At 38.8% G+C, this 25,212-nt stretch overlaps 1 protein-coding gene across 4 annotated transcripts in view; it reads left to right on the plus strand.

The window, feature by feature from the left end:
- Positions 1-25,212, plus strand: part of adamts18 (ADAM metallopeptidase with thrombospondin type 1 motif, 18) — a 64,942-nt gene that overhangs the window by 25,855 nt on the left and 13,875 nt on the right. The window contains exons 4-18 of one of the 4 annotated variants that reach the window (XM_077229256.1): positions 313-583; positions 931-1,130; positions 1,236-1,319; positions 2,052-2,211; positions 2,836-2,941; positions 3,665-3,802; positions 4,855-5,008; positions 6,050-6,145; positions 6,660-6,808; positions 11,847-12,019; positions 14,951-15,081; positions 15,238-15,361; positions 16,782-17,029; positions 21,269-21,389; positions 21,998-22,124. In XM_077229256.1, coding sequence (XP_077085371.1) covers positions 313-583; positions 931-1,130; positions 1,236-1,319; positions 2,052-2,211; positions 2,836-2,941; positions 3,665-3,802; positions 4,855-5,008; positions 6,050-6,145; positions 6,660-6,808; positions 11,847-12,019; positions 14,951-15,081; positions 15,238-15,361; positions 16,782-17,029; positions 21,269-21,389; positions 21,998-22,124 — 2,282 coding nt within the window. Of the gene's footprint in view, positions 1-312; positions 588-930; positions 1,131-1,217; positions 1,320-2,051; positions 2,212-2,835; positions 2,942-3,664; positions 3,803-4,854; positions 5,009-6,049; positions 6,146-6,659; positions 6,809-11,846; positions 12,020-14,950; positions 15,082-15,237; positions 15,362-16,781; positions 17,030-21,268; positions 21,390-21,997; positions 22,125-25,212 lie in introns of those variants that run through there. The other 3 variants (XM_077229255.1, XM_077229258.1, XM_077229257.1) reach the window with 3 other exon arrangements.

Consider the following 25,212-nt stretch of genomic DNA (forward strand, 5'->3'; position numbering starts at 1 on the left):
TTACAGTAAATGTAATATTTAGAAAATCTCAAAAAGCTCTTCCTCCGTTCTCTCACTGCTCTCAGCCCCACCCTGCTTTCCACACAGCATATTAGAATCATTTCTGATGGATCATGTAACACTTTACTGTATTTTTAATCAAATAAATGCAGCTTTGGTGAACATTAGAGACTTAAAAAACATAAAAAAATCTTAGTGACCACAAACTTTTAAACAGTTGTGTATATAGTACATTTGACATGGAGTCCAACCTCACTGTTTGTTATTATATGATTAGCTACTCATAGCTTCCTCTTCCTCTGTACTCTGCAGTCAGGTCTGATCCGGTTTTCTGGCGAGGAACTTCTCATCACTCCGCTCCCGCAGCATCTGGCTTTGCGACACAACTACAGCGCCTCCTCTGGACATCACCCACATGTTATCTATAAGCGATCAGCTGAGCGCAGAGTGCATGCTGAGAAGACTGACTGGACCAGTGGCTTTAAATCAAACAACCCCTATGAGGAACATCACCATCACCGTCACCATGATTACCAGCACGGAAAGCTCCAGAGACAACATTTCTGCGGACGCCGCAAGCAATGTATGTAAGGGAATTTCCTTTGAGCTATTTGTAGATGGAAAGTGCATCACATATGATTTACTTGTAGAATTAGTCAGTATGCGTATAACAGCAAAGCCCTCTAAGATATGTAGATTGATTCCAAAAGCAAAGCTACTGTGTCATCATTATCATCTGTTGTATGGAATTGAGTGAAAGCTCGGAAACAGCATGTGAAGTTAATGACTGTGCATTTCCTGGTCTGTTGTCGCCTCTCTGGCGCCAAGCTTGGAAACAGGAAAATCCGTTATCTGAGACATTTTCCAGTTTCTCTCACTCTTTTTCATGAGTTTCCATACTTTTATCTCTCCACCTCATCCTAACTACAGATACTCCCAAGCCTCCTACAGAGGATCATTTTTTCATGCCTGATGAGGTTGAGCAGCAAAGCCGGGTGAAACGCTCCGAGATTACATCGAGCAAAGAGGGTGGCCTGAATGTGGAAACTCTGGTGGTGGCTGACAGGAAGATGTTGGAGAAACATGGAAGAGAGAACGTCACTACTTATGTCCTTACTGTCATGAACATGGTGAGAGAGCTGTCAGGAGTATTGTTATTGAGAGGACACTTTGATCTGGCATGTTCAGTGAACATTTACTTATAGTAATATGCAAAGTGTTGTTGTGCTAAACAGGTCTCCAGTCTTTTCAAAGATGGAACGATTGGAAATGACATCAACATTGTTGTGGTCAGTCTCCTTCTACTTGAGAAAGATCCGGTAAGATACATACATGCATACATGGATACAAACATAGATATATAATATCCATCCATCCATCCATCCATCCATGTATGTGGTCAATCATGACACGAGCACATAACTTTTATGATATGGACATCAATTAAAACGTGATTCAGTTGTTGATTCAGTAACCACTATGATGACTCAAACCAGTAACTCGTCTTTTTTAACTATTTACTAAAACGAACTGAGTTTTTAATCACTTTTCAGTCAAGCTTTTTGTTTTTATTCACTAAAAAGTAATTTGTTTGGCAATCAGAATAACTGGTCACTGTGTTTTTTATTCACTGCAAAGAATCATCTGATAAAAGTCATTAATTAAGGAATCAGACAATACTGGTGTTTTTTTCACTTAAAAATGCTTACAAAAGTTATTTGTGCATACATCGGACTATACTGATATGTTGTTTTTGAGTGCAGTCATGCAACTCAACAGAAAGACATTTCTTGACATTATTACAAATAATGGATACAAAATATGATTTAATTTGCTTTTGTGCTAAATAGTGCAGGACACACAGTCCCTTTAGCTAATTTACTCTGAATAAAGTTAAATTTGATGTGTAATATCTTAATTTTTTTTAAAGAATCCCAGTCTTTTTTCCCATTTCTTTCAATCATGACAGCTGCCTGATCATTCATTACTCTCTTATCTCTCTCTCACCACCCCTCTGAACACTTCATCTCTCTCGGTTTCACTGCTGTCAGCTGGGCCTGTCTATCAACCACCACGCAGACCAATCCCTCAACAGCTTCTGCCAGTGGCAATCAGGCCTGATAGGTAAAAATGGCAAGCGGCACGACCATGCAATACTGTTGACGGGGCTGGACATCTGCTCCTGGAAGAATGAACCATGTGACACCTTGGGTAAGGCCCTTGACATTCACCATCCAGCAGCAGAAATGGGTCATGTGTTGTGATGTCAGTGGCTAATCGAGTTGCAGGAGGCTGAATTACACAATGCCAAGGTTAGAAAGAGCTTGTGGTTGGTGATGTGTTTCCTAGTCTGCCCTCAGGCAGAGAACTTCACCTGATTGACTCTAAGAAAGCTCAAATCCACTTTGCAGTCAGTTGGCAGTTTTTTCGTTTTTTGCTATAGAGGCATCAGCCAAATGTAATGAATTCAACTCTGATGCTCCAAACCACAAATATGCACTGCTTTGAATGTATGGCAAAGGGGAGAGCACTGCTTTTAAATTGCCTTTGTATGATGTGAAACTCAAACCAAAGCTTTTTCTTAGACCATGCAGTCATAGAAATAGTCTGAAAGTATGTTTATGTGTAATGGGATCCTGTTTCAAATTCTATAGTTTTGAATACATTGTGATGTGTTTAGTGATACCAAAATCATGTACTGTATTAAGGTTTTCATCCAGACCTCTTGGATTGTAATGTCTCTGTAAACAATCAATTTGATCCACGTTCCCAACATGCATCAGTCATTCATATAAATATATTATTCCACCCATTTTTTGCTGTTTCTTTCTGCAGGTTTTGCTCCAATAAGTGGGATGTGTAGCAAATATCGTAGCTGCACGATTAATGAAGACACAGGGCTGGGTCTCGCCTTCACCATCGCCCACGAGTCAGGACATAAGTATGTTCATTCATTCTTTCAGGTCCCACATTATTTCAATTTAGGAAAACATATGCTGTGCAACAGGCAAACATTTTGTTTGTGTTTGCTTGTTACCACTGTGATAAGGGGAAGTTTATGTTGTATGTCTGAGACTTTGTTTTTATGACAGCCGTATTTTGAGTCCTTTGGTCCTTTGGCGCATTCTCAACATAAACTGGAACACAATCTATTCTGGAGAACCACCAGGCTGATAACATGTTGTGGGATTTGTTATTCTCAGTGGTTCAAACATTTTGGTCAAATGAAATGGTCACGTGCCTCCAACGTGCATGGTGTTTGGGGCAAAATCTTCACCGGCCAACAGTCATTAATCTCTCATTTATTGGGGAGAGTTCATTTATAAACACATGGTTGGTTACATCGTGCAACACTGTTCATGTCTGAATTTCGCGACTATAGTGCATATGTTTATTTTGATGCATTAATTGGTCTGAATATCACAGGGCTGATGAAAGTAAGCACATAAATGTGTGAGTGTGAATCACGTGAATTGTTATATTCAGTAGAATATAGAGATTATTGAAGAGGTTTGTGGGATGAAAGAGCTTTTAGTTATAGAGGTAATGTCCCACCTGACTCAGTGAGTGGTTTCTGTCCTGAGGTTGTACATTAATAGTCTCACTGGGTAAAACTCACATTCTCCATCTCTCCCTCATTTGCTCCGTCCTTTTTTTACCCCAGTTTTGGAATGATCCATGACGGAGAGGGGAATCCCTGCCGGAAGACTGAAGGGAACATAATGTCTCCCACATTGGCTGGGAATAATGGTGTTTTCTCATGGTCTGCCTGTAGTCGGCAATACCTGAACCGATTTTTAGGGTAAACTTTCACTTCACATATCCTTATATTCACTATCAGACAAAAAAAAGTATATAAATATATTTTAGAACATATATATTTTATTGTAATACACACAATAGATAGACAGATAGATAGACAGATAGATAGATAGATAGATAGATAGATAGATAGATAGATAGATAGATAGATAGATAGATAGATAGATAGATAGATAGATAGATAGATAGATAGATGGATACACTTTACACTTTATTTTAAGGTGACAAAGTTACATTGTACTTACTCAAATAAGTACTGACTAATGTTAATTAACTACGTGTACTTGCTATAGAGGGTAACACTTTATTTTAAGGTGTCATTGTTACAGTGTAATTATATAGTTAAGTACTGAGTAACATTAAGCAACTACATGTACTTAATATAGGGTTAGGGTAGGATTAGGATTTGGTTGAGAGTTAGTTGCATGTAATTATGCATCATTTACTGTTATTACTATGATAATTACATGTAACATATGTAACAAGAACACTGTAAAATAAAGTGTTACCCTATAGAGTTATGGTTAGGCTTTGGGGTTGCAGTTTATTTTAAGGTGTCATTGTTACAGTGTAATTATATATTGAAGTACTGAGTATTATTAAGTAACTACATGTACTTACTATAGGGTTAGGGTAGGATTGGCATTTGGTTGAGTGTTGGTTGCATGTAAAGTGTTACCGGCTTTGGTTTATGGTTAGTTACTTGTAATTATGCATAATTTACTGTTATTACTCCAGTGCATAATTTACTGTTACTAGTAACAAAAACTAACTTGTTACGTCACCTTAAAATAAAGTGTTACCGATAGATAGATTGATAGATATGCAATATATAGACATATACAGTATTATGAAAAGTGCATGTAAATCTATTATTTATTTAATAATATATTTTGATAAACTATTTATATTTAATATTTTACTTATATACATAATAAAACATTTTCCCCATTTGAGATACATATAATATGAATTTTTTTTTAAATGCCTGTTTCTATACTCATGTTTCTTTGCATGCATTTGTGTTCACAGTACAGCTCAGGCTTCGTGTCTTGTGGATGAGCCCAAGCAGATAAGCCAATACAAATACCCTGAGCAGCTTCCTGGTCAGCTGTACGATGCAGATATACAGTGCAAATGGCAGTTTGGCTCGAAGGCCAAACTGTGCAGCCTGGACTTTGTAAAGGTAACCCATAGTTCTTTAAAATATGCTATAAGGCTGCTCTTTCAGGGTTGGATTACATTTTTATGCTAAATTAGTTTGAACTCATGTTGGAATCGTCAAATGACTCGTTAAACAATTCAGCTTTAATCAATCCTTTTGACAAAACACAATGCCACAGGATAATTCACAGAGATTGAGTTCATTTAGGGTCTCAGATATTTAAATGTGCTTCAACCTTTAATGTTTGTGTTTAGAGACATCATGGTCAACACAAACACATATCTGTGCTTTGAAAAAAAACAAAAGGAACTTCTGTCTTCATTCACGGCCCATGTACAATAGTACAACAAAGATGGACAGGGCCCCCTTTGGCATCTGCTGTAGCTTTTAGTGTCTAACACACACATTGATATGCAAATAGTTATGCTTGGGAAATGAACATTGCGAGAGTCTATCTGTGGGATTAGCTCTCATGCTATGGACTTCCTTTTTGAGAGATCCCTGTTGCTTTTGTGGTCTTCGAAGACCTTGTAGGTGCGCTGAAAAGAGTCTTGAACATCGACCTCGATGGAAGGCAGCTGTACATCCTAATTAAGAACGATTTTGGAGAGAAAACCCAATGTTTTTGTTTTCTGTCCCCTCAAGCCATCCTGTCCTTGTCACAAAGTCGTAAAGATGTAATTACCCGTGGGTGCTAGTGGTGTTAGCTACCCGGTGATCCAGAGTCCAGTGTTGCTAGCTTTTGTAAATCACCTCTGTCTCTCACTGTCTGCCAGATGCAATCGGGCCGTCGGCCAGCAATGGCCGTTCTCCCAACCCCTCATCACCCATTATTATCGTTGTATTGTTGGAAGAAACAAAATGCAATGATAATAGCATGTTTCTTTTGGGCAGCACAGTGATTGATTTTGACAGGCTTTTTTATTTGTTGGGAAAGTTGATAGGCCGTTGCTGTAGAAACAAGAGGTTGGCGTGGCGAGGTGCAAGCCAGAGAGGTTGAAGGGTTCCCAGTGGGTTTAGGCTCGTCTTTGACTGTGCTCTCTGTGTATTTGTGCCCACCAGGACATCTGTAAATCATTATGGTGCCACAGAATAGGACACCGGTGTGAGACCAAGTTCATGCCTGCTGCCGAGGGCACCATCTGCGGACCAGACATGGTGAGTGAAGGCTTGTCTGTTCACCCTTTCTCATTCTGAACTCACTGAACCACCATTAAGGATGAATATGGACTGACCGGTCTCTCTCGGCATCTTTCTTCATGCACACCTGCAGTATTGTTCTCCGCTTTGTGTAAATGTTCCATAAGGACAGTTAGTCCTGTGTGTCTTTCCACTGGTTGATGGGGATGAGGGTGAGAGGTGCTGATGTTTGGGACTATGTGGCTTGGCTGGGCTGAATCCTGCTCTCCAGGTGTAACTCTGGGCTTCATCCCAAACCAGCAGGCTCAAGATCTCCTCAGCAGATACACTCTCTCCTTTACTTCACAACCCCTCAAATACCTTCTCTTTGACATGGGAGAGATCAGTTTGGTTTGTGGCCTTGTTAAATTTAAGCACATTTTATTAATTTTTTTATAATAAACTTTTTTCTTTTTTCAGGTTTCAAGAAACAGGTTTTCATACATTACTGATGAATGTGACATGTTTTTTCCTTTTCTTTCCCATTTTGCAGTGGTGCCGGAGAGGACAGTGTGTAAAATTTGGTGATCATGGTCCTAGAGCAGTACATGGCCAGTGGTCAGGCTGGTCCGAGTGGTCCGACTGTTCACGTACATGTGGTGGAGGGGTCACGTACCGAGAGAGATCCTGCAACAGCCCCAGGTAACCAACAACTCAAAGATTCAGACTCTGCGCTTCAGACTCATTCAGATATTGAGACATCATGTTAAATTCAGTTTGTTTTTGTGTTAGAGAGGAAATCCAGATAAACATGACATTTGATTGCAAAATGAGCCTTTTAAACACTGTGCTATGTCAGGTTGTTTATGTTAATTTAAATGGGCACTGCAGTGTGAAGTGAATGGCACTTTTTCATCATTAGGCTGCCATGAATGGTAGATTAGCTGTGAATGGTGGAAGCACATGTGTTTCCTTGACCCACTTCGACTCATAGATTACCATCCGAACTTTGACACTCTCATAATCTTGCTTTAAGTGTGGTCAGGATTCACCATTTAGTAGATTATGCCCTCTATTGAATGCACAAGGTCTGTGTTTGTACAGAGCACAAAGAAAATGACAATATACTATATAACGATTGAAAACAGTAGACATTCAAACAAACAAACAATACATTAATAAATAACTATGAATACATTTGGCATATGCTTTTATCTAGAGCAACTTACATTGCATTTAAGGTACATAATATAAAGCAGGATTTTTAAAGATGTGAGTGTCAAATGGAAGATGTAGTTTTATGTATTTAGATTCAGGTTCTTTCTCTCTGTATGTGGTGGCAGGATTATTTGAGATTGGGTTTCAATAGACCGCAGGTGCTTTGGTCAAGCTGATGCACTATGGGATTGTGCTTCGTCAACATTTGGCTGTCTAGAGCATCTTAACATATTTCTGTTGGAATAGGACATGCTTATAATGCCTTAGACAGCCAGACCAACATGTCTGACTCGAACAGTTCCAGTAAAGAAAGCAAGAAAGAAACTATTCAAAAAAAATTCCATATTAGACTGGGTACATATGATCTATATTATGCATTGTGATCTCACACAATGTGCTTAGCTAGAATCCTGGTTTTGGTGTAAAGATCCTTCACATAAATGCACACCATTTAGAGATGTTGCAAAATGATTACTTTTGGAAAGCAAATTTCAGGAAAAAAAAGAGTAGGCATTTCCCACATTATTGCAGGAAAGCTTATTTTGTTAAAATTCAGATTATGCTGTATAGAAGCCTTTCTATGACCCAAATATTGTTAAGTTTTTGATATGTAGGATTTAATGTAAAAAAAGGTGAAAATCTTTTTTTTTTTTACCCCACAATTTTTGATTAAATTAATCTTACTTGTGGGCAGACATTAAAGTGCTTTTTGTGTGAATGTTTTCTTTTTTTGTCTTGATTCTGATGGTCTGTATTAGTTACTTAGATAGGTTTAGGTTGAAGTGAATCTGTTAGATGGGTTTGCTTTTAAGGCTGAATTTGCACTATAATCTGAGATTTTGGGGAGGTATAAGCCTCCATTTTCTCTGTTTTTCAGTGTGACCCCCTTCATGGTTCAACAAAAATAAGGGGATATTGCAGCTTTTCACTCTGACTTCTCTTCTCATCGAGCAGCTGTTTACACATATTTATGAGGTGCACACCACAAAGATCTGCCTGCATTATGAAAATCAGAATTCATGTTGATCAGAACATTTTATCTGTATCATTTCACTTGGAAATGATTGAGAACACTTTCCTTTAAGTGTTTCAAAAGAGGCATTTTGATGGATAATCTTCCCTTACTGCTTTCAGACAGCACCTGCAGCAGAATAGGTGTTGGTATGTCTTCTGTTTGTGGCGGTGAGGTTCAAGGGGAATCCCCGTACTTATCACTTCAGTATAAGGTCCTCAAGAGACAGCTGTTGAAGCCAGCGGCAAGAGATGTCATCTCATTCAAATAACATTTATCAATAAAAATGATCTGATAAATGTGCTCCCTTGACTTTATCCATACTCAGCAGCCAGATTTACAGGTTCATGCATCTTTGATATGAGTGTTTGAGAAATATCTCTCATGACAACAGCCTAGTGGAGATAGTTGTTGATGGGATTGCCTTTTTGAAGTTTGTTTGGAAATATTGGTAACTATCAGAGCATTAATGCACCATTACTAGAGGCCAAAGTTGAAAGAGTAGGATACATGTACGATCACCCTCAGGACTTTGGAAAAGCCTCTGACAAACAAACGATTACATTTCATTACATCATTGTTTGGTACTGTTTATTTATACGTGGAGGGCTCTGTTTTAATGGAAGTGGATACCTAATGGCTAACAGTGTGGGCATAATGAGGATTTGATTAAAGATGGGGGTCTTAGTTATGGGTGATGTATTGAGAGAGTGGGATAGAGAAGGATGTGGGTCTAGGTGGGGGGGTTTGGGGGGATTCAGGCAAGAGGACAGACATGGTGACCTTGTTTCCTTGTTTGCACCCAGTGCTACAAAGTCTTGTCAACAGAGATCAAGGAAGAACAATATTCCTGTATCCAACAACTCTGGTGTGGAGTTTAGTATATAGCACACAATTAATTTGGGTGCAGTTGTTTCATTGTCTAATCAGAAAACATACACTTATCCTTCTCTTCCGCCTCTTTTCTCCAGTTGCTCTCTTTCTTTGCTCTGTGTGTTGTTATAAGTGCTCTACCATATGTAACCATAGTACACTGTTGCTAATGCTCTTATAGGATAAGCTTGAAGACCTGCTCCAAAAACAAAAGCAGACATGCACAAACAGCCGTCTGACAGCACTGTTAGACTATTATTGATCTCATTGACTTCTCCTGACTCTTTTAGTCACTTTTTCAGTCTCGAGACTTACCAAAAACATATCAGTGACATAACAAAGAAGAAAACATTATTAAAGTAATTGAAGACTACATATTTTAGTATTCCGATCTGGAAGTTAGCATCACGCTCTTTCCCACAACAAAAAGCCAATTAGATTATTGTAAAAAAAGGAGCTCTGTGACCAACAAAAGCTTATGATTCTTACATATTTTGTTGCCTAAGTACAATCACCAGAAGTAAAAAAGCTATAAATGAACTACACCATCGTCGTACGTCTACACCCCTAAGCTTACGACAAAATCTTTTGATCTTTATTTAAAATCTACAAGCTAAAAAGTTCTAGTTAACAAAATTTGAAGAGTGCAAGTTATAGACCTTATGTAGCCCCGCCCCTTTTCAGCGCTGCGCTCATTGTGTTCTGTCTTACGGTTTGTATTTCCACAGCATGAAGGTAAGATTTATGATTGAACCAGCCGTTTAAAAAACTCCTCAGTCTACTTACATTTGTTATGACATCTGCTTCAAACATTACAATGCTCATGATAACTTTCTTTAACTCTACAGTATGTAAATCCACTTAACTAGCTAATTACTATTTGACAGCAATGCCATAGAAATATACAAAATTCCATTGATTCTCTGCACAGGTCTATAAACACAACAAGATTGTAAAAGTGCACTACTGAGTAGATGAGTTTTCCTTTTTGCCATGAGGATGTTTAATAACCACAACAATCTCTCTAGTTCTATTTAGCCACTTGTTAATAACAGCCTTTTTCAAGTCACGTAAACTCAAAAAAAAAAAAAAAAAAAAAATCATGAGTGGGGTATTACTGATGTATTTTATGTTGTAAAATAAACCGTGAAAATATTTTCATCTTGTGTTTACCACAGATCTTACTTCAGGCATTTAACCAAACACCTATTCAAACGATTCAATAATAATATAAAACAGAGGTAACTGTATATTTTTGTTTTCACTGCAGCTGAACGCACCACCATTCTAGTGACCCACTTATTCCAGCTCATGACCCACAATTTGAAAACGGCTGCTCTAGTCTAGACAATAGACGTATGTTGTCAGTTTTGAGATTAACAGTTATTCATTTATCTCACTGTGTGTTCACTGCCCCTGTGTTTGATCACTGTACATGCATAAAGATGATGAAGGATTTTTAAGAGCATGAGGAAGACTTATCTGTTCTCTCTGTGAGCGGTTTCCTAACCTCAAGTGTGAACATGCAATAAAAAGCTAAAGGCCAGAGACTAAAAGAACATGCACAGACACACACACACACATTGACAAGCCCATGGCTCAGTCCTTTGCTTTGAGGTTAGGCTACAAGAGGGTACCCAAGAGTCTTCCACTTTAAAGCATGCAGCCATGCCGCAAGCATGCCTCCGCTCTCACAGCCTCAGTTACAGGAGCTGCTGGGCTGCTTTTCCCTCAGGGAAAGTTGGGGACTGTCTGCTTTATGTGGCACTCGGAGGCATTCCTGTGGCATTGGGAGGAGGCTGCCGTTCTTCTCCAGCCTCCAGCTGCCTCAGCAACACAGCCTGAGAGCTGACCTGATATACAGCCTTGAGTGCAGGAGTCAGCCATTTCAGGTTTCAAAGTAATAAAGGTGAATTAATTAATTTTCATACTGGTCCAGGCAGGTTTATGATAATGTGGGGGTTGTTTTTTGTTGGATCAGCAGAGTGATGTTGTTCACAATAAACAAGTAGTCAAAAAATAGTCTAAGGCACTAAAATGCACCTTTTAGGGGTAGAACAGATGTGAGGTTGTCCTTTTAAGGGTACTGCCCCAGTGACAAGCTTGTACCCCTAAAGTACAATTTGTACAAATTTTTCTGACAGTGTTACCAGCATCCAAAACAAAACATGTTCAACCAGTTTTCCCATTTGACTGCAATGGGGAAGCAAGTTTACTCAGATTACACAATGTGTAAAGTAGATCAGCACAGCTGTGTATTGTCTTGTTCTTGCTGAAGTTTATTATTCAAAAATCATTGCTGTTGAAAACATAGGCGAGTCCAAGTCATGAATGGAATTGCATCCCAAACACTTTATATCTTTTACAGCTGTCAGTTGGGATGTAATTCAGTCAGACACATCACCGATAACACACAAAGGCATTCTCTTAGTGCAGATGCTAATGCACATCATATGAAATATATCTCACCAGAACCTCTTCCAAAAAATACTGAATGACTGTCATTCCACACGAATGCTGAATGCTTGCTGAGGCACATCTGTTTCTTCTCTTATCCCCCCCCCCCCCTCTCTCTCTCTCTCTCTCTCTCTCTGCTTCCATGTTCACTTGTGCTAATTGCTGTTTTTTTCACCCAAGCCCACAGCACAATGGCAAGTTCTGCCAAGGCCCCAGTCGACTGCACCAGCTGTGTAACACCAAGCCATGCCAGCCCAATGGAGTGGACTTCAGAGCTCAGCAGTGCGCCGAGTATAACAGCAAACCCTTCAGGGGATGGTACTACAAATGGAAGCCATACACCAAAGTGGAAGGTATTTTTGAGATATTTGGGCCTTAATGCATTAATTACAAACAAAAGCAAATGTCTCATTAACTCTGTCCCCGCCAGCTTTTTTTTTTTTTTAAAGTTGCCAGCCATCGCCAGCATTTTTGAGAATTATCACAAAACTTTCCTGGCCTCCAGAATATATATATATATATATATATATATATATATATATATATATATATATATATATATATATATATATATATATATATATATATATGTATATATATGAATATCTGATCATGTAATATATCAAAACAAAGAACAGAGCCTCTGCTTTAAAAAAAAGAAAAAATTATTCTGGCTTCATGATTCCCCCCCCCCCCCCCCCAACACTTGAATGAGGGTAAGTTGAGGGTAAGCAATAAAAAAAAGCAACATTTTGAACAAAAAGTCAAAGCCTAGGTCCGTATAGGTTTCAGAACGATGATCAAAACGCCCTCCCCCTCCCTTCCGTTGCACGTGCACTAACCCTCCCCAACCCACACCCCAAAATCATTCTTGTCGATTATTGGCTGGAACACTGTTTTGACATTGGCTGGAACATTTGTTATGTTTCGTGGTCCAGGTAGGACCAGTTCGTTTTTGTTGCCGTTTGTGGAGCCTGGGCTGCCTACATAGACCGTGTTTTAGGGGACAGGCAGCTAGTGGATAGTGAGGAGATGTTTGCTGTATGTGACTAAAAAATTTCGGCCTAAAAAACGGGTGAAATTTCTTAGAGCACCTTTGAGTTGCGGGGAAGTGTTGTGTCATAATTGACCGAAAATTACGTCAATGGCGGGGAATGAGTTAACGGGTGGAAGAGCGCACAGGAAACCTCTGCTGTTTGAAACGCTGTTTGACTACACGTGTGAGATTTAATTAATATAATATATCAAATCATATCATATCATATCATATTTTTTTTAAAGTCTCTTTGCTCACCAAGGCTGCATTATTTGACCAATAATACAGTAAAAACAGCAATATTGTGACATTTTATTATTTAAAATAACTGTTTTCTTTTTTAATATATTTTAAAATGTAATTTATTCCTTTAATGGGAAAGCTGAAATTTCAGCATCATCAATCCAGTCTTCAGTGTCACATGATCCTTCAGAAATCATTCTAATATGCTGATTTGCTGCTCAAGAAACATTTCTTATTATTATTTTCAATGTTGAAAATAGTTTTACTGTTTAATATTTCTGAGAAAACGGAACATTTTTTGTGTATTCTTTGATGAATCGAAAGTTCAAAAGAAAAAACATTTATTTGAAATAGAATTTTAATCTACCATTATTAATGTTCTATACATCTAATGCATCCTTGCTGAATACAAGTACTAATTACTTTAAAAAAAATTGTTTTTACTGATCTCAAACGTTTGAATGATATATGTAACCTTGTCAGACAAAATCTTACAACAAACCTCTAAAAAACATTCATCCTAGACCTTGCTTACTTTGAGGATTTTTAATACCCTCTGATATCTGACTCAGCTAGAACAGGTGTGTTTTTAAAATAATAATCATTCCCATTTGTTTCTGACAATATGTGTTGAGATTGTTACATCGGACAAACATATTCCGCCCAAACGATTTATCTCACCGAATGTGTGTTGACTGAGCAGTGGATGGATTTGGACTGGAAACATGTAGCCACTCGTTCTGTGAGTGTAGTGCACTGATCAACCCTGTATACAGGTTTGTACCTGAAAAGGACCCAATGAGGCTGTTTATGTATTTGGGCTTCCTTATGATTTAGTGGGCTTGTTAGTGATAAAGGGAAAGGATAAGAACATTTGGGTACCACCCTGTTCGTTTTCTTAAAACTAAAGAGAAAGCCTAGAGAGGAGATGCTGAGCTGTCTCCTGGTGTATCCAGCGTGTCAGTGGGGTAATTGGAGCTCCATTCTCTAATCAGTAGATCATGTCTGGCCTTGGTATACTTTCAGTGACTAGTACAGGTGTTAGGAAGAACTTACCCCTGTTGGACTGGGCTTTTGGCGTTAGATCAAATTGGATTAAACGCTGACGTCTTCAGTTGATAAGTTTCACTTGGCCTTTACTTTTAGGGACATTAATTTTACTATTGTTTGGTTTCCCTTTCAGCTGCACCTTTAAGCCTGTACCATCATTGTGGTTTTGCAGAATTTAAATTAAGTGATTTACTTCGAAGTAAAAGCACAAGAATTATGATCTAATCTGTGCACAATAGAAGGACAAAAGGTTTCATACTGTGCTGCTGTATTAAACAAGCCTGGGTCTGTTTCTTCTGACTGGGAAGGGTGGATGCAGATGCTTCTTTGATAGATCCATATTTTCCTCTCGGTGGGAGAGTTGGATAGAGCCGCCCCTCTTGCATTCCATCTTTATGGGCCCATTTGTAACAGAGTTTTACATTTTAGTGTAACATATGTTTTGTGGGGATGTTCTGTACAGCATGGCGGGTCTTCCAGTTGCTTCACGGCCAACCATACACAGCTTGCACATGCCCAGTAATTAGCACTAGACAGTAGTACACATTTTACATTGTGTCTGCTTGGAATAAAAGAAGCAAAGTTCTCTCTTTTGTGTAGCGACTATACAACTACACAGACAGACATAATTTTTAAGGGATTTTTTATATTATTTTATTTTATTTTTTATGCAGCAATTTGTGTTTGAGCAATCCAATACTCAAGCTCAAACTACTTGACCTATAAAATGTGATATATGGTAATCATTCATTTTCTGGGTTTGTGCATGCGTCAAAGAATTGTTTTCAAATTGACATAATGTGTCAAGTCCACCATAAGATCATTGCTTCATATGTCTTCATGCATGAAACATCATTGCAGCATGCTGAGAGAACCGGTGAACAGCTTAAAAATATCTAACATAAAACCACTCTGAAGCTATAAGATCTAACGACCCTATTCATCTTTTATCTAGAAGAGGACATCTGCAAACTGTACTGCATTGCTGAGGACTTTGATTTTTTCTTCGCTATGTCCAGCAAAGTCAAAGATGGGACGTCTTGCTCTAACTACAAAGGAGGCGTGTGCATCGATGGGATATGTGAAGTATGTGAGGAGATGCAAATTCTGAAATAGTCATATTTCTAGCATCACATTTACCAATGAATTTTTCACCTAAATTTTGTTATGTTCAACAGGCCTAATGGGCTAAACTGAGCATGTCAGTTTCAAAATTTCATTTTAAAAACTTTTCCTGTGTAGCCGGTAGGCTGTGACCAGGTGTTGGGATCAAATGCCGCTCTAGATGCCTGTGGGGTGTGTAAAGGAGACAACTCCACCTGCAAGTTCTACAGTGGCCAATACACCCTTCAGCACAGAGCCAATGGTAAGGTGCTTTTAGAGGGTGTTCCTTTCATACCTTTGACCTTCTCTGACAAATCAATATTTGGAAGAGAATAACAGGCTTCAAGAGACAGATACAATGAGGACATCATTATAAAATAATAGAAAGATGTCTTAAGCATTGGTTCTCATCTGAGGGGGTACGCAACATGACCCTACAACAAAATATTAAAAATGTATTTTTTACAAAAAATGTATTTTCTAATAACTGCAATTTGAATAAATCTTTATGCATCTATAATAGTCTTGCATTTTTACATTAGCAGTGCGGGTATAAAAAAATGCTGTGTCTAATAACTCAAAGTGTACGAAGCCCGGGACGTTACCTGTAGGAGAAACCAAAACCCGGACATCCGAAGGCCACTGCTTTGCAGTTCGTTCCCTCAATTGATAAACCATCCTCACAAATTATTAAATTGTTCCATCAGTTTCCATGGATAGATAAACTGTACCCACGAGTTTATAATCCGTGCTCTCAGATACCTTTAGTTTTTGAAATCCGTCCCCACAAATTCATAAATGAAAGGTACAGTTTACAAATGTGAGTGCATGGATTATAATCTCATTGGTACGGTTTATTATTCCGTGGGCACGATATGTCAAACCAAGGAAACAATTTAAGAATTTGTATGGAATTTGTTATAAACTTAGGGAAAAAGCCATGGCCACAGATTTGCAGGTCTTGTTTTTTTTTCTCCTACAGGTGACTTCCCAGGCTCCGTACTACAGTTCCAACCATAATACATATTTTTCAGGATTCTTTGATGAATAGAACATTCATAAGAACATAATTCATTTGAAATAAACATTATGGCTTTACTATCATTATTGATCAATTCAATGCATCATTACTCAATAAAAGTATTAATTTCTTTAGTTAAAAAAAATGAAATCTTACTGACCCCAAACTTTTGAATGGTAGTAGTATATGTGTGAAAGGGACAGTAAAGGGACTGAATTTTGGAGGATTGCAATAAGGTTGTACTTGATTGTTCTGATTTGATCAAAATAGTTTTAGAACTAGTGGCCTAGTATGAAATAAAATATGCCGGCAGAGACTAAACTAAACTAAACTAAACTAAACTAAACTAAACTAAACTAAACTAAACTAAACTAAACTAAAATAAATAAAATAAAATAAAATAAAATAATTGCAGTATAGGCAAGTATGTGGGCCACTTTAGAGCTCCTCTCCTCAGGCTTAACAGAAAACGGCAATGTATTTTTTAGAGCACTTTACACAGCAAGAGCTCTGCAGTCTGGCACCTCTTCGCTCTCTTCTGACTAAAGGAGGTGATAATGCATCAGCTCAAAGATTCCTGTTTTCTTTGGGCCTAAAAATGCAGAAACTGCAAAAGTGAACAGACATGCCAAGCCTATTTCTCTTTTTTCTCTCTCTTCAGAGTATTACCCCATTGTGATGGTTCCTGCTGGAGCGAGGAGCATCAGGGTGCAGGAGATGGAGATTTCTACCAGCTACCTGGCTGTCCGCAGCCTGAAACATGGCACCTACTACCTGACGGGGGATTGGACGGTGGACTGGCCGGGCAGATTTCAGTTCGCCGGCACTACGTTCAACTATCAGCGCTCTTTCAACCGGCCTGAGACCTTGTACGCCACAGGCCCCACTAATGAGACCCTGCTCTTTGAAGTGAGTGACCCCCATCCCCGTCTGGCCTGACACCTGTTAGCGAATTAGCCATGACAGGGTCTTGGCAAGAGCACTGTGGCCATTTGGTCAGATGAAAACAAGGCTGAGGGACAGTGGGCGGGCAAGAGAGAGGAGAAACAATTGAGGGAAAGATTGAGAGACCGAAGAGAAGGCACACAAATGAGTCAAACGGGCAGACTAACGCCTCTGTTTGGGATTAATTGCAGGCCAGAGCCGACATGGTCATTGTGACTTTCATCTTCAGTATGTGGAGATTCAAGATCAAACGGTGCGACATTGTTCAACTAAGCTTTGAACTTGCTGCACTGTGTGCTCTTGCTAATGGGCATGCACAGGGCACCGCTTACATGATGGCTGACGAGTGTGGGTTCAGATGGCCATTGAGGTTAAGTCATATTAAGAGCGTTTCATATATCTGCACAAACCTGAAGTGCAGATGAGAAAGGGAGATAATTAGATTTCAGAAGAATCATTTAAACCTTTATGCCATTGTGTCCTGCTGTAATAGATCAGTTCTGTGGGATATGTAACATTATGCTTGTTCTCGGGAAGAGAATTTGCTTATCCATGGTATAACTGTGGATATGGATTTTGTTACCTCCAGACCAAAAAGAACACGTGAGGAAACATGTTTTATGTAAAACGTGGGAAAACAACTTTGCTTACATTGAGTTTAAGGGAAAATTAAATTAGATCTTGTCAAGATTTCAAGTAGAAGACGTTTGTTATATCGAGATGTAGAGAAAATATTATGTTATGACCATGACAACCCTAGTGAAAAATACATATACCAAATGTATTTGAAATACATTTATTTTATGCTAAGTATACTACAAAAACATTTACATTTTTATGAATTTAATATTAATACCCTGCAATTGTATTTATGGTATACTAAATTGATATAATGAAAGTCTGCTAAATTGGAACAACTAATGTTGTACCTAATGCACTTTAGTTGTTTAGAAATAGTGCTGAGGTCCAACTAAATATATATTTAAGTATTTGATTGTGCTAAAATGGAACTATTGCAAGTCTACTTTTGGTACTCTTTAAATATATTGAATTTAAAGACTGATATGTCAGTAAATATGCTAATAGATTTGCACTATACTTAGTATGAAATAAATTTATTTTAAATACATTTTGGTACAGTTTTTTCACTAGGGAACATAAGACTGAAATAAAGAATAATGCTGTAGCACCAAAACAATTAAATTCTGCTGAATATTTTCTGAAATATTTGTTGTAACCACAACAAAATGTTACATCACAGAACATGTTTGGATGTCTTTCTATTGTTCACTTACCAGTTACAACAAATGATGATACATTATGTACAGTATACATAAAGTCTTTGCAATCAAACATCCACATTTATTTACCAACTCTTCAAACTGTTAAAATTTAATTTGGTCTTGATAGTACTGCAGGTGTTGTTGTGTCAGTGAGTTGTATAAAAGTTAAGCATGCTTCACTTTAATACACTTTAATTTTGATCTTATTTTCTGGCCTTTGATCTGCACAGTACTCAACCAGTGTGTTACGTACATGCAGCATTCCCCTTTATCCTACATGCCCTCTGTTCATTACATTTTCGCCAGGGTGGGCAGTGGCAGCAGAGGTCTGATTTGCAGATGAGTTGGCATTAATCTCTCTAAGTATGCTCTGTAATTTCAAAAAGAAGAGGAGGTTAGAGAGAGATTAAAAGATTAAGATTTCTGCAATTGAACTCAGTAGATCAGAGAGGCTTGGAGTTGTGATTCAAGGGAAGCAGCAGGTCAATTATGCTTGACTGGATCAGTCAGTCTGCCCTTCTACTTCAGCTTCAAGACCCTTATTGAATGCCAAGGAAAATGCACTTTAAGAAATGTGAATGTACACTTTGACTTAGGTTCCAGAACTTTTAGGTATTGACATTCTTGTAGCATTCCTTGTAGTAAACCTAGACTGAACAGAAGAAATTCCCCAGAGAAGATTTCCACATCAAAGAAGGTGGAGCCCCAGAACACATATACCTATTACGTAATCGCCATGGACCAATCATAGTTTGAAGGTGTTTACCAGCTGGAGCATTTTTTTCCGGAAAGTTCAGCATGTTTCAAACTTCTGAAAACAAACTCCCAATGAACTTTAACTCATTGTGGCTTGATTTTGTTCAAAATTACATCACACCAGTTTATTCTTTGATTTTGCTTAAAGTATATCGGGGCCTTTAGATGTGGTATCCATGCTCCCATTCTTCAATCTTTCATCCACACTTCTAGCCAGGGCACAGATGGATTTTTGTGTAGTAACCCTATACTGGGAGTGCTTGATAATGAACCTGTCCTAGTAGTCCTATTCAACAGAGTTCAATAATTGCCCCAGATTTTCCATCATTATTTAGAATGACTAGGGTGAAAGATAGTAAGGGGATGTCTAGTGTGAGATTGGGGACAGAAGCATGCAATTAAGCTTTTATTGCAACATAAGACAATATAAGACACAAGGAAGCAGTACTTGGATAGGGAATGATGTCTGCATGTTGAGTTGATAATCAGAATTGTGATTCATGTTGCATATGTTAAGACTGAAACTCTAGACTTCCTATATCAGAGCACAGACATGGTGCAATGGACTCATGTGGGTCTTGACCCTGGATCAGAAGAGGTAGAGTTTCTCCATGTGTTGTATCCATAGTCAGATGGTTAGCCGGATCACAGATGGATCAGAGACCTCTTCCTGAGCCTGATTCTGGAATAGCTGCTCTGTGTTCAGTGCCAACTGTAAATCTGGACCTGCTTTGAAAAGGCTAGCGTGCATGGCCTCATGGATCACTTCCAGGGCAATAGATTCAGCCTGGATGCTCAGAAAGAAAGTGAGCCAAAAAGTTTGCTAACTTGCTACTGTCTTTCAATATACTTGTTTTACTTCCTCTGGAAATCCTCTATCCTTCAAACACCACCTTTGTTTGATTCACACAATACCTTCTGATGTTCTGTTGATAGACTCTTTGCCCCAGTACTACAGGTCTCTTGCATCACATTGAACTAAAAACATGAATGCACACCAACTCATGCCTCTCCATCCTTAATATACAACATATAGTCATGACACTAAACCAAACCCAATTTTGGCTTGTAAAGAAATTGGATGGTTTTAGCTAATCTGTTAATCTGGCAGAGCATTGAGGCTGGGAGAAGAGTACTTATTGTGTTTATTGTGACTGACTTAAGGCAAAATCTCCCCACATCAGCAGCAGCCTGCCACAGTCTTCCTGTTCAAAACATTAACTCACTGAGGGCAAATCCATAGTAATTAGAGGTTGGGTGGTATCTGCCTAATCCACTACTTCAGTTTTCACTCTTACTTACGAGAAATTTGGGCTGCCTTGCAATTACTGTTGGCTTTTGTAAACACTGCTGTAACTCTTCAGTGAGTGCAGTGACCCTTAGTATTCGATCCTTGTTTAGCTGCTTTGTTTGTACTTTCTACACATAGTTTGGTTTTGGTTTACCAGTTCCAGTGAATTTAGTGTCATTGCATTTTTTATTACACATAGTCTGAGGAAAATCCCCATGTGGCAAACCCTAAGTAAAAAACAAAACAAAACAAAGCTCCTCTTCTTGTCTGAGGACTTTTCCACTCCATTAGAGTTATCCTCAGGCTGTCCTCACTGGCCCTGGGCACAGATTTAGTTAGAAACCTGCTGAACTTCCTCTGTGGTCTAGTCTCACATGAATGACTGTAAGATCTTCTCCAGGAACAGCCACCAAAACTATAGCATACAGGCCTAATGAAACATAAACATCGATGTAAATCTTCCTGGGAAGTTAAGTTTCATTGTACATCACTTTATTCAGATTCACCCAACCCACTGTTTGGTCCACTTTAGCCATTTTCCAAGCTGACAAGCTTCAGTTCAAATGCATAGACAATCTAATTTAAACATCCCTCCAGTGCAGCATCACTAGTAACACTGTGGTGTCGTAAGTCCCAATGGAGCTATAGCCACAAAACAGGACCAGACACTCTGGCACCTTCTCCCTTGCTGAAATATGAGAACATTGACAAGACATTCAGAAACAAGTACAATTTCAGTTTGACTGAAGCAATAATTTAAGTGTTTGAAAATGTTATGGAAATGAATGAGATCAGTGAACAGTAGTGTGCACTTGGATAGACAGAAACCTATCACTTGATTATAACTGACCCATGATCACCTCTCCTCCACAGATTCTTCTTCAGGGTAAAAATCCTGGTGTATCATGGGAGTATACTTTACCCCATCCAGAGAAGAAGCACAACTACACTTGGTCTGTGGTGCGCTCTGATTGCTCAGCGCCTTGTGCTGGGGGTGAGTCGGTGCCAAATGTACTGTACATGTTTGTTTTGACACAAGTGTGAGAGAGCGGAGAGTTTTTGTGAGATGAGTGTATGAAGTGTATGAGTGTGTTTGTCCAGGTCCATCAAATGTACCTTTGTGAGCAGGACAGAAAGACATAAGTGTGCCCCTCCAACCCTTCAGGCCTCCCAATCTCATTGGCTCATCCATGTGGTAGTGGCTCCTCCATTCACAGTCAGTTTTCTCTGACTGTTGGTGGCAGACAGACAGCACTATGACATGCCCAGAGCACAGATCTCTATCTGCGCTCTCACACAGTTTCATTCATCTTTTTCTTTAGAGCAGACCTCTGGGCAGCCCCTCCTGGCCTCTCACACTGACAGAGGCCCAGCTTTGTTTGCCTCAACAGAAGCCACACTACAGTACTACCATTCATCCTGAGCTCCCATAAATCCCCAGAAAGACCATTAATGGACAGTGTGCTCCAAGCTTTCCTTTTCAAAAGTTTGCTCTGATGATGCATTCGTTTATCTGAGATGGATCTTTACGACATATCTAAAGAGAGTAGATGCAAAGTGTTTGTACTCATCCGCCATCCCATCTGTTTCTAACTCTCTCAGGTCGGGTCTCAACGAAAGCCCTTTGCCTGCAGGATCAACACACGCAGGTCAACTCTTCACACTGCAAGCCTCAGACCAGACCTGTGGTTGGATCTCACCTGTGTAACACACAGCCCTGCCCTGCCTAGTAAGAGTCTCTCTCTCTCTCTCTCTCTCTCTCTCTCTCTCTCTCTCTCTCTCTCTCTCTCTCTCTCTCTCTCTCTCTCTCTCTCTCTCTCTCTCTCTCTCTCTCTCTCTCTCTCTCTCTCTCTCTCTCTCTCTCTCTGTGTGTGTGTTGTGTCTGGCTTCCCTGTGGCATACTTGCTTGAGATTTGTTTATCTTTCAGTTCATGCGTTGACATTTGAATTGAATTGATCATGCACAGGTAGTTAAATTGCAATTAATGGAACTTAAGAATTACAATTCATAGACATTTCCAGAAATGGCATTTTGGTGTGGAAGCATTTGTCCATAAAATAAAAGTCAATGTATTAAATATTAATAAATAATAAAACAAGACATCTTAAAGTTTCTGGGACCCTAGTGAAAAATAAATATACCAAAATGTATTTGAAATACATTTATTTTAATGCTAAGTATACTACAAATAGATTTACATATTTATGTTTTTCATATAAAACATTCAGAAATTGTTCTTTTGGTTGGCTAGATTGGTATAGAACTAATTTTGTAGCTAATGCACTTTAGTTATCAGGAAGTAGTGCTGAGGTCCAACTAAAGATATACTTAAGTATATTTGATTGTGCTAAAGTGGAACTATTGCAAGTACATTTTAGGAACACTTTAAATATCTTGTATTTTAAGACTGATTTTACACAGAGATACTATTAGTGATATTAAAACACATTTTAGGCTTAATAGACCAACGCTACTTTTGCGTCAATGGTAACGCCCCTTTTAGGGGGCAAACATACTGGGCTGAGTTTCCCGAAACCTTATTAACGCTACGTCGTTCTTAAGTTACACCTTAAGCTGTACCTTATCGTTAATACGTGTTTCCCGAAACGTTCTTAGTTAAGTATACCTTCTGTAAGTCATACGTTCGGAAGGTTGGTCTGGAGCACTCTTAGCTATACCTTATCACTATTGGCAGTTCACTCCGCTAGTGGGCACCACTGCAAAAAGCTTCTTTACATCTTAGTCTATACGAATATTATTTTAAATTGAATACACCCAGTGTTCAATTAGGCAAATTCAAGTGTTTTCATGCAAATAATAAAATTGTTATCACAATTTTATTTGTGTAAATAAAGAAATAATAGCAAATATATTATGATAATATAAGCGGCCCTTTGTAATGCAATGAAAGCATACGGACAGTTACTGTAGTGGGTTAGACGCATGACACGTTTGAGCACGAGGTTGTGCGTTCGCGCACTCTTTCCGAAATTATATAAAATATCCGGGGTTTAATTTAGTTTGCAATTTGTAATTTTTTATTTTTTATAATATCCCATGAGTCCAAATAAATGCAATTTCCACTATTTCTAAAGTGCTTCTTTTAAAAAGAACAGCGCTTTCTCACATAACGGAGTGAAGCAGCACCTGCACGAGGGAATAATTGATTCTCGAGCCATCGATATCAACAAATTCAGCACCATCGCCACGGACAGCACCGGGTAACGTCGCACCTAAGAAGGTATATCTTAAGCGGCTTCCTAAGGCATGGTTCGAGGAACACACCTAGAAATGGTATACCTTCAGTTAAGTTATACCTTAAGAGTCTTCGTAGCGCGCTAAGAGACAACGTTATCGGGAAACTCAGCCCTGATTCCTCTGAGAACAGAACTCGCTCTAGATCTGCAAAGTTTCTTGATAGCAAACATGGCACAAACATACACACTCTCTTTGCCGGCCGAGGACCGTGAGCGGTATTTAAAGAAGCTACTGGATACGGGGTTACAGAGGTGTCCCTTTGAAATGGTTGAAAACTGGATTAATGACCCCACGCAGTGACCAAATATGGTCTATTCAGACATCTACCACTATCTCGTGGAATCACCAAGTAAGTAGCCTATTTTTTTGTCATTAACACACTCGAGAATATGAGGCCATGACTCATTTCTTCACCAAAATACTAAACGCCACAATGGAACATCCTTCATGGCCTCATCGTCTAGTTTGTCATACTGTGAGTGTGTTAATGACAAAAAAATAGGCTACTTACTTGGTGATTCCACGAGTGTCAGGGTTACATCATCCAGATCACCATCTCCGCCCACTCGTTCCCTTTCACCCAACCAGACTTTTCCCCGTTCATTATCCCCTGAGTACTAATCACCGTCACCTGTGTCCCATCAACCATATGGACTATAAAACACTCACCTTCACTGCAGTCACTTGTCTGGTCTCGTCATTCCATGGCTCACAGACTTCCCGATCACTTACCTTCTACTTACCTTCTACTTACCGTCGCTTCACTCATCTTGGATCAACCCATCCGTACCAGCCATCGCCACGCCACCTGCAAGAGAGGGAAAGAAAGAGAGAGACTTAAAACCACAGCTAAGCTTCATTGAACTTTCTATGTTACTTCTTCTCACCTGTTATCTCCGACCGCAATCCTTCTGCAAAATAAACACTGATAACTTACCATCTTGTCTGATTCCTCTGTGAACCGTGACAACGAGATAGTGGTAGATGTCTGAATAGTCCATATTTGGCCGCTGCGTGGGGTCATTAATACAGTTTTCGACCATTTCTAAGGGACACCTCTGTAACCCTGTATCCAGTAGATTCTTTAAATACCGTTCACGGTCCTCGACTGGCAAAGAGAGTGTGTATGTTTGTACCATTTTTACTATCAAGAAACTTTATAGATCTAGAGCGAGTTCTGTCCTCAGAGGAATCCGTTTGTTTTCCCCCAAAAAGGGGCGTTATCCTTCAATGATGCAAAAGTAGCATTGGTCTATATTAATAAATGTGCATTGTGCAATAAAAAAGAATTCATAAAGTTTAATTATAATTTTTATATCAGTAAATCTCAAATGATATGTCAGTATGTTAATTGATTTGTAGTATTCCTATAAATATATTAAATAAATATATTAGTATTAAATAAATATATTTTAAATATATTTTGGTATAGATTTTTCACTAGGGGATGAAATGGAATTACAGAGATTTGTTTCTGTATTTTGACATTGACTAAAATGTAGGGTGGGGACTTGGTTTTGCAAATCGGTTGTTGACTGTATTGAGACAGATCTGAATG

This window comes from Siphateles boraxobius, unplaced genomic scaffold (genome assembly GCF_051911475.1).
Source record: "Siphateles boraxobius isolate OS27281-9 unplaced genomic scaffold, OSU_SipBor_1 130, whole genome shotgun sequence".
Taxonomy (NCBI): Eukaryota; Metazoa; Chordata; class Actinopteri; order Cypriniformes; family Leuciscidae; genus Siphateles; species Siphateles boraxobius.